General features: G+C 32.0%; 1 protein-coding gene across 9 annotated transcripts; it reads right to left on the bottom strand.

Moving 5' to 3' along the window:
* Positions 1-1,982: 1,982 nt before the first annotated feature.
* On the bottom strand, positions 1,983-8,075 carry LOC146951924 (uncharacterized). Of its 9 annotated transcripts, XM_085756466.1 has the most exons (6): positions 7,826-8,075; positions 7,403-7,518; positions 6,680-7,271; positions 5,711-5,839; positions 4,538-4,760; positions 1,983-2,988 (listed from the first exon to the last, which is right to left on the bottom strand). In XM_085756466.1, the coding sequence occupies exons 5-6, from the start codon at positions 4,723-4,725 to the stop codon at positions 2,208-2,210; spliced, it is 969 nt and encodes a 322-aa protein (XP_085612592.1). In that variant the 5' UTR covers positions 4,726-4,760; positions 5,711-5,839; positions 6,680-7,271; positions 7,403-7,518; positions 7,826-8,075; the 3' UTR covers positions 1,983-2,207. The 9 variants fall into 9 exon arrangements, with proteins under 9 accessions (XP_085612592.1, XP_085612579.1, XP_085612609.1 ...); XM_085756453.1 differs by lacking the exon at positions 7,403-7,518; XM_085756483.1 differs by lacking the exon at positions 7,403-7,518 and having other exon boundaries at positions 5,752-5,839.
* Positions 8,076-10,734: the final 2,659 nt, after the last annotated feature.

Raw genomic sequence — 10,734 nt, 5'->3', positions numbered from 1 at the left:
ATGATATACACTAATTTTGAACCATCATTTAAGAAAAATAAATTCATTTCATTCTTACTTAAATTTCAATGATAATTAAATTTAAATATTTTGTTATTAATTTTATAATTTATAGTATAAAATTCACTTTTAAATGACCGTACTTTACTGACTTTAGTAATTTTTCACATATTTTAATTTTATTTTGTGTTGTTAATAAAATTGTGAATAAAAATAGCGAAAAATATGCATTCAAACTTTGATTATATTAAAATAGGTCCGCAATACTATTTCACTTCGAAGTGTGTTAGATTTTTTTTTTTTGCTAGATTGTTTGAAATAAAAAAAAATTATTATGGGAGTAAAGTGTAGGTTTTAACATAAGAGGGGAGAAGAATGTAGTTCAAGTTTATCTCACGGGAGGGAAATGAAATATTTTCTAATATAAAAAAAAATTATTATGGGAGTAAAGTGTAGGTTTTAACATAAGAGGGGAGAAGAATGTAGTTCAAGTTTATCTCACGGGAGGGAAATGAAATGTTTTCTAATATATTTTGAATAAGAGGAAAAGAAAATGTATATTTTAACATAAGAGAGGAGAATAATGTAATTCAAGCATCTTTCAGTAGAGGGGAGTGTAATTTACTTTACAAATTATTATATATTTTTATTTCATATTATACTAATAATATCATTAATAATAAAGAAAATGTTATTTATAAAAAAAAATGTTGTATTCTGTTCCTTAATTTTTATATATTATTTTTCTCATTATAGTTCATATAGTTTTTTTTTTTTGACAAGATTATAGTTCATATAGTTGTTGACGGTATTTGTGTTTGAAAAAAAAATAGAATTTATGAAATAATTTTTTATTTTTTAATAGTTCATATATTTGTTTAATGGTGTTTGTGTTTAGAAAAAAATAGAATTTATGAAATGATTATTTTATTTTTTAAAAATCTCAACTTTGGATTAAGATTTTAAAAACTTTTAAAATTAAAAATAAATAAAATAAAATTTTGATTATGATTAAGATTTGAACTTACGTCCAAAAAGATTCTTTCTAACCAACTAAACTAGAAAAACATCTCTAATAATGGTATCAAAAACTTCACAACCTAAAATCCTAGCTTGGGTTGTTTGACCTCTTGGACTGACCCTAAATTCAACTGCAACAAACACATTTCATTCATCACATCCTCTCAATAGGGCAAACTAATAGCAAACAATTTTGTTTTGTGAATGAAAAAAAAACCTGGCCATGTATTTAAAGCAACATAATCCTAAACACCACCCAAGGACCTAAAAATGATGATTACACTTTATCTACTTGGACAAGAATTAGATGTCCAAAAGTCCATTAAAAAATTATCATAGAAAGCTACCAAAAAATATTGTCTAGTCCTTGTCATCACCTACTTTTCCCAAATAAATAAGCCATGTGACAATAATTTTGAGTATCCTCTTAAACTTAAGGATCATATTAGTACTTTTCAACAGAAAAAGAGGCTCATATTTGTTACAATGTAACAAAAAAAACACACAAACAATAGTAGTAGTAACAACAACAATAATAACAATGTATACTATTAGATAAAGACAACTCTATAATTAAGTACCGATTGACTACTTTTTATCGAATATTTTATTGGACAAAATTACTCTTAACAACTCAATTCTTTTTCAAGTTTAAATCTAAATTTAAGCTAAAATTATGACAAATTTGAAAACAAAACTGTCTTTCAATGAAGGTTTTACTCAAGTGGTATTTGAATTCACTTCCTCTGAAGTGTTGTTTGCTTTGTTTTCCACATATGTTTAAGCAGACCTCTAGTCATGCATTCCTTGTCTGTCAACTCAATTCCCCGGTCGTGTATTGGGGGTTGTGACAGGAAAATGGATTCTAAGAACGAACCGATAAAATCTAAGTCTCGCTAGTAGAGATTCGAATGAATTAGAATAGAATCCGATACAAAGATTGTACCAAAAAACAAAGAATCTTGTTGAAATGTTGATTCATTGCAAATGAGGCACAAGGCCAAGTTTAAATACAACCTCAAGACTAAAAGGGTAAAAAGACAGTAAAACCTCAAACTTAAAATAAGCTAATTCACTACTACTTAATTTCTGTTACAGGGGTTTTACCAATGCCTACAGTAAATTCAAAATGAGAAAATTGTCTAGAGTTCCCATACATTTAAACATATGTATCCATAGAATATGACTCACGGGTCAAGGTTTCCTCCTTTCAACCTTTTTGTTCCTTCAGATTTCTCATCAATGTTCTTCAATTCAGAATCCCTCATATGTTTACCTTTAGATAGTTCCTCAAAGCTGTTAGATTGTTCGTTCCTAGAGCTATCTTTGACTTCACTTCCCCTTTCATAAAACAAACTCCTTGTATAATCTTTGCGCTCCTGGGGCTGTTGATAATCATATGAAAAAGCCTTTGTCTCTTCTGCATATTTTCTAACTCTATCAGAAATGGTATTTGTAGTCAGCGCCATTTTAGGGAGTTCCTCAGATGAGTCTTTTTCAATATCAACTGCATCAGATTTATTATCATCCTGCTTCTCATCAACCTCATTCTGCGTAGATTTTCCATCAAGAGATTTTACTGGAATGGGTAAGGACATTCTTTGATCACAGATTTCTGCTTTGTGCTCTGGCTCTTTTTCATCATTCAAAATATCTACGTCCTCATCAGTACCCTCCAATCCCTCGCTGATGGAAGAGGTATCACTTTCACCGTCACTACTACTCTCACTCCATGATCCATCGGAACTTCTACTTCTGCTACTACTATAGCTTCCACTGTCACTTCCACTGTCGCTACTGTTACTTTCACTATCACTTCCACTAGCACTGGAGCTGCCTGCCCTACTGTCACTATAATCAAAACCTCCCTGTGGAGCAAATGTCTGATCATGAAGTCCATGTGGAGCAAATGTCTGATCATGAAACTCTTCATGGGCAGGTGTTAGGTTATGATTTTCTTCAGGCAAACTGTACAAACATATTGAATTTAAAGAGAATGAGAGGAAGAGAGAATGCAGTACTAGATTTGAATTTGATATTTAAGAAACTGATGTGAAATATACAAAGCCATGTAGCTATTAGACTATTTATACAACTAGTCAAGCTTGTATGATAAATCCATTCACAGAAAACCTTATGTGCACTGTAACGAAAAAAAAGGGTTCTAGGATAGCTTTTGAATAGCTCAATAAGCACATACATAATACACAATCAAAATAAAAAAGTGCACCTTAAATAAATTATGGGCCCAAAAAAGACACACTTGCAGTACTAGTATCCACGGTTAACTTTATGTGAAAATAAAATCGGACAGAAAAATAATAATTGTTGAGTTCTGTAAAAACTAAGCAACCTATTTAGACTTTTAACACTAGAAATAGAACTAGTTTGAACCAAGAAAGTCTTTTACAGGGCAAATGGCTGATTACAACTTCATCAATAGTTCATTTGCTTTTAAAAAATTGAAGTGTTATTGTGTTAATTGTCTTATTGTTATTGGTATTGTATATTGTGACACTGCGTAGTATAAAACTTATAGAACAGTACAGTAGAGCGGAGCAAAGGGCCACAATGGAAATTAATATTGATGGTTACTCACATCCTTCGGTCTGAACTCTGAATCAACAAGATTGCAGAACCTAGGAAATGTTACAATAAAAATGTCAAGCACAGATCTTCTCTAAATTCCAAGGACTCTAGAATCCAGGCCCTTCCACTTACTCCAGTCCTAAAATCAATCTACACCCAAGAATAGCTAATCCTATTATTTATATTCTGCCATTTCCCTTGCTTGTCCCTGATTCTATTGAGCTCCCACCACTAATCAATTCATTTAGAAGCTCCAACTAACTAAGTGCTAGGACAACTGTCAATTGCTGGGTTGTTACTGGTTAGTAACAGAAACTAACCCCCTACCATATTCCACAATAATCACCCCAATTTCACCTAGTATGCATGTTTTTGAAGGGGGTTTGTTGACGGAAATTCATAATTCTTCTCAATCAAAATGAATCGACCAACCTAGACACGAGTAATTTAACACACAGTACTTTTATTAAATAATCAAATATGTGAAGCAAAGTCCTGAGCAAAATAAAAATCATTAGTGATCATAGAAAAGATAAATGTTTCTAACATCACCGTCAAGACTTTAAAACTAAGCTTCAAAATCATTGCCCTAGCAGTTGCTTGGCATTTATACACGCTCATGCATATATTGATTGTTTCTTATTGCAAAACCCTCAAAAGTTATAAATGCGAGTGCAATATTTTGATAGACTTCCACTAGTTACCACTTACCATCTAAAAAATATATTAAGATAATTATCAGCAAATACACCATGTGTATGTTCTCATTAACACATGCCAAATGCAAGCCGTGATAAATTAACAAGAAAAAGGATAGGGATTGAGAAATTCACAAGTTGAAGACAATATTTTCAAAGACATGGTGAAAAATTTAAGAGTGTGATAACAAGTAAGGAGTGTATAACAAGTAAGGAGTGTGTGACAATACTTGTGTGGCTTGAGATTGTGTTCGGCTTCCTGTGACCGCATTTTGACAAGATTCTTAGTTGACTCTTCCAAGATACGTTGTAAGATCACTTTGCGCCAGGCACACCCAGATTCAACAGGCAAACCATTTCCATCTACACCACTTTGATGCTGTTCAAAGCTATCACATAGATCATCACCCTCAACCATGTAAATCTGAACTCCTTCCCACCAGCGTCAATAATCTGGTACGAAGAAAAAACAACCGGACTTTCAAACTACACAGAATTTCATACAAAAAGGTGAAAACATCAAACAAAAGATGGTAGATAGGAACTAACCTGCGATGGTATTCTTATATATATCTCAAATAAAAAAGTTTGTCACGTTTTTGGAAAACAATCAAATTAGGTACACCATGCAACGGTTACTTTATAATCCGATTATCATTAATATAATACTTGCAACGGTTACTTTATAATCCGATTATCATTAATATAATACTAAAAATATTTAAATCTAGATTCGGGTTCACTGTGAAGCATGTATTTGGCCGCAAATCCGCTACTAATTGAAATCCACAGTATGCACGTGTGGTGAATATTAATATTATCCTCTTTTGGGGCCACCAACCTCCACCCACGTGCGGTAAAGAGAAGGGCCGAACCCATTTTTTAGTCCATCATAAGCAACATATCTCTCGTTTACATATTTATTGCATGTTTGGATACACAATATGGTGTCAAATGTGGGTTTTTTTCTGATCAAACATGATTTTGGTAAAATTTATATTAGGTTTATATATTGGACTTAACTCATCCATACAAAACCGGCTTGTAACTTGTAAGGCAAGGGGTGCCACTCTTTATAAACTATTTTCAGACCTTATCTCCTTTCAATGTAAACCTTGGGTTTTTCCCAATACACCTCCTCACAACCTCTTTATGTTCTTGTTACTTTCAATCAGTATTGTATCGACACCAAACCTCGATTCGACTGGAATCGATTAAAAATGATTTTTTTTTAATTTACATTAGGCTAAAAAAAATTACCCTTAAGTTTTACATCAAATTTGCTTTTCAAGAGAAATGTGATGATATTAACGATATTATAAATACAGTTCTAAAACATTAGGTTTGTCATATGTAATAATAAATAAAAATTATACAAGAATAACCATTTGAACAAAACTCACTGAGAATTTTTCCCGATGACTCTCTCAAGAGTTTGAACTACCTTGTGGACTGCCTGAATGAACTCGGCCTCACGAGGATCCCTTTTTAGTGTAGCTTTAGAATTGATCCCACTGTTTTTGACATTACAGCTTCAATCATAGAAATTGTTAGGCAATACCCAAAACAATGCAACCATCTTTTATCAAGAAATTAAATAGTGCGCAGTTAAGGTGTATCAGGAAATTTAGATGCACACTGAAATTTCAAAATGGCACTAAACTAGATGAAAATTTAATATTATTCAGGAAAGAAGCAGAAAGCTTTCGGAACGTCAAAGAAGTCAATATTCAGAAACTCCATAACAGATACAGAGATTGATAGAGGAAAGAAAAATGAAAATTGAATCTATATAAGTACATTTCTTAATTGTGAATATTAGAATGCGCATCAGATATATCATATATATTTCTCTAGAGTAAGTTGAGCCAAACAAACTCTAAACAGAATAAACAGGGGCCCAAACTAAAGCCCACTGAAGCCCAAGGCTTTGCCCAAAACTAGATTCTGTCACTGACATATGCAAAGTGGTCAATAAAAATGGTAAGGAACAACGAGAGTAAGAGGGAACAAGGAAAAATGGTCGTATGCCATAGAATTATCTGGAAACACCAAATAAAATTATGTTCTCAACACATATTTGATCAAATGTTGAATGCTGCGGCGAAGCATTCTCTTACTATATGCACACACACACACACCAAATGCATCTTTTTGACATCTCAACATAACTAATTATATATTCATCATGAACATGGGACCAATAATTAAAATGATTTGGGGTAAGATAACAGTTTCTGTATTCCACAACTCAGATCAGTACCTAACTCAAATATTAGAAAAATCAGTATATAGCCATGAACATATTTGATTTAATGAAACTAGAATATTATTTGCACAAGAAGCTATTATAGCATGCTGAGATGGCCAACCTTTTATGTTAACGGGCTTGACAGCTGTAATTTTATATTTGGAGGCCGATTGAAGACAATAAGCGTCTTTATTAAGCAAATTATTATTGTGATCTTCGAGGGCATTCATCTGCATATTACAGCTACCTTCATTCCCGTTAGGATTTCTCCGATGTTTCCAGCCAAATTCTCTACAGACATAGCAGAAAATCCTTGGCATTCCGTCTTTCACATCGACACAAGCCCATTTGTAGGTGACAGCTCATTCCTCACTCCAACTTTTAACAACATTTTTCTTCCTATTCACTTGCTGAATCTGAGACATATCTCGAAGATCTTTAGAAAGCTGAGAAACCACCACCATCTGCTTGCTCTCAACATGCTCCTCTGCAAAAGATCCCCGCAATGGCACACCAATTACTGTAGTATTACCAATTGAAGTTCTCCAAGTCCAATTTCTAAATCAATCTCTTCACCAATCACAACCAAGTGATGCCTCTGTGCCTGTTGAATAGAACTCATATCATCCATTGCATAATTCATCCCTACTCCAGTGGTCGGCAGCAACATTGAGCATTACAACCCTCTCCGCAAACCTAAAATTATTCGTTTTCTGTCAATACGAATGCAACAAATAATCAATCTACCTCTTTTAGAAATCATATTAAAAAAATAAAACTCATTCACATAATAATATCAAAAGGAAAAAAGTTTGTTCCTAAACGGAAACTATGAAGCACCGACACAAACACTAGATATGACACTGATGCATCAACACACGTGGCATCGGATACACCATCAATCTGAAGTATCATTCAGCTTTATAGCATTGCTTGGCTTAATTTAGTTGGACTATCACTCTAGTAACAAATCAAAATAGTAGCATTGTCAAGGCCAATATTCCTTCTTTCAAATACATAAATGTAAACAAAAATGCACAACTTCCATCAACCCTATATTTAATGAGTACCTATTTCAATTAACAATCATTTACACCCAAAACCACAACAGAAGCTCATAATTTTTCAGCAATACACAAAGCTTAATTTCAAACTCAAATAAAGTAATGGAGTAAAAAAAAAAGTTGTGTTTTTGCCAATGACCCACAAATAATAATCAAATTTGCATAACACCCAGAAGCTTGATTTCATCATGGAGCTCAAATACCTTAAGAATTTGAAAGAAAGTGATAAACTTGAAAAACTGAAAGATTTTGAGCATCTACATCTATGTTTTGGTGTTTCGGAAATCAAAATGGAAGATTTGAAGAATGGAAAGGTGAAAGTATCATCATCACCATGTAGTGAGTGGCGCGATGGAGATTGTGTTAAGAGGTGTTCGTGTTGCATTTTGTATGGCCTTTTTTTTTGTTGGGTAAGCATCATCTCCATTAGAATTCTGCTCATCTCCCAGCGCAAAACTCTCACGTCCAACTGAATTTATTAAATTACCCATGTGTTGCTTAAGTAACGCAGCGTGAGTTAGGTCACACAGAGTTTTTTGTATAAAACTCATCAGTTAAACATGTCTAGGTTCTTTGTAAAGTGAAACATGTCTGAAGATGCACAAGATTTGGTTAAACTTCATGTTTGTTATGTAGATGTGAAAAAAATGGCTAGGTTCTTTGTAAACCTCACCGACAAGTTGGACGAGTTGAAGGCAAAACTTGACGACTTCTTTATCCATATCGGTTCAAGTCGTAGAACATGTGATGTGATAGTAAATGTGTCAGGCGTGGACTTGGGGGAGGATAAGGAAGAGGACTTCTGGAAGACCGTGTATTATCCACAACTTCTCAAAGATGACAGCGACGTTGATTACATGTTTAAGTTAATGGTTGAGAATAACACTTTACATCTTTGTGTCTGATGCGTTGAAGTGTAATATTAATGAATGTGTAATAGTCTAATGTGTTCGAATTTGTGTCCGTAATGTTGAATTTAAATGAATTTGTGTTATGTGTAATTTGGATCGTTTATGTGAGACTTTGTGATTTTGAGAATTTAAGGACAAATTGATGTAATTTGGATCGTTTATGTGTCATTATATGCGATTAAGTGATTACGCGTCATTAACGGCGAATTTGTGTAATTTGGATCGTTTATATGTGATTATGTGATTTTGAGAAAAACGATGAATTTTGGTTCCGTTATGTGATTTTTGGAATTTAAGTACAAATTTATGTAATTTGGATCGTTCATGTATCGTTAAGTGTGATTAAGTGATTACGGGTCATTACCGACGAATTTGTGTAATTTGGACTGTTTGGATCGTTTATGTGTGATTATGTGATTGTGAGAAAAAAACGATGATTTTGTGTAGTTTTGATCGTTTGCATGCGATTATGTGATTTTGTTGTTAAACCGGCGTTATTCGGTTCAACTATGAGTGTGTAAAGATTAGGGGTCATTAATGACATTGTCTACATTGAATGCACACCAGTACATCATTTAATGTTGTACTGATATATCAGAAAGCGTGAGTTAACCCATGCAGGTGTTAATCCTCAGCGTGAGTTAACTCGTTTTACACTTGCGTGACTTAAGTCACGCTGCATGAGTTGACTAACACAGAATTTTACACATGCGTTTGTTAACTCACGCAAGGGTATTTTGGTCAGTTTGGTTGGGTGGGAGTAAAACTTGTTGGGAGAAGAGCAGAATTCTCTCCATTATTCAATAAACCACCACATTGATCTGTTTAAATCGAGTTAAAGTCTTCACCATTTATGATTCTATGGTTTTCTTGTATTTCGAAAGATAAAGACACAAAAATCTTTAAAAAAATATATAATTTAATTAATGATAATGAGACTCGTGGTAGGATCTAGGAGTGGCAAAATTGATGGTTTTGATGAATATAGATTTGGATAGAAATAGATGGATAAAAAAAAATACGTTAACCCAATAAAATCCATTAAATGTATTTAAAAAAATTCAATCCAATCCATTAAAAATAAAATCCATCAAATCCATCCATTTTCATTTTTTTAATGGATGGATGTCCGATCAATCCATATATTTTTTTTAATTTCATAAAATAAAATACGTAAACGAATAATTTTTTTTATGAAAAACAACTTATCTTTATCAATTGTTTAATAACAAACGGCTTATTAAAAATAGCTTATTTTATGCAAAACAACTTTTAACGATCTCTTTTTTAAAAAAATAGTTTATTCAAAACAGCTTATCTTATGAAAAACAGCTTATTACGACCTCTTTTTAAAATACAGCTTATTTAAAACAATTTATCTTATGCGTAAGTTTTTTTTTAGGGAATCTTATGAGTAAGTTGTTTTGCATAAAATAAGTTGTTTTGAATAAGCTATTTTTTAAAAAGATATCGTAATAAGTTGTTTTGCATAAAATAAGTTTTTCTGAAGAAATAAACCATTCAAATTTTAATTTTTTAAAATTTTAATTTGTTATTTTTTTAATTGATAAAAGTGGTTTTATTCATTGGATAAAAAAATAACCAATAAAAAATGATCTATTGGATCTTTAAAATAAGTTGGATGGATTGGATCCATCATATTTTTTAATAGACGGATTGAATCTAATCCATTAAAAATTAATTATTTAACGGATAGATGAGATATATTTTATAGTGGATGGATAAGATGGATATGGATTTGATGGATCCAATTGTCACCCTAATTCACACTACATATAACGAGAATAGGGGTTTTTGGAGGAATTTGGGATGCTTTTTTTGTTTTTTTAATTATATCTTTAAACAAATTTTCTTCTAATAATGTTATATTGTTGGTGTTATTAAAAAAGATAAGAATTTTTATTATATTTGTTATAATATTGTTGTCATTGAAAAAGATAAATATGTTTTGTTGAGTTTGTTACATTTGAAATCACATATATCTATATCTATACTTTTTTTTTTTACAAAAATAAACGATATTCATTAATTCAAATTGATAAAGTACATTGAAACAATACAAATTCAAAATCACTGAAAACAAAAAGGATGAATCTGCAAACAAACTCGCAACATCTATGTTAATAGCATAAAACGACAAAGTACATGTGCATACAAATATGACTATATTCAAGTCTCTG

Source organism: Medicago sativa, chromosome 1 (genome assembly GCF_051527215.1).
Source record: "Medicago sativa cultivar Bolivia chromosome 1, Bolivia_mono, whole genome shotgun sequence".
Classification (NCBI taxonomy): domain Eukaryota; kingdom Viridiplantae; phylum Streptophyta; class Magnoliopsida; order Fabales; family Fabaceae; genus Medicago; species Medicago sativa.
The sequence above is the reverse complement of the archived record's forward strand: the minus strand, read 5'-3'. Positions and strand labels throughout refer to the sequence as shown.

Excerpts from the sequence above, each read along its gene's own strand:
- LOC146951924 (XM_085756466.1), bottom strand. The coding sequence starts at position 4,725 with ATGGTTGAGGGTGATGATCTATGTGATAGCTTTGAACAGCATCAAAGT. Across the intron at positions 2,989-4,537 it reads CACAATCTCAAGCCACACAA|TTTGCCTGAAGAAAATCATA; the intron begins GTATTGTCACAC and ends ATGTTTGTACAG.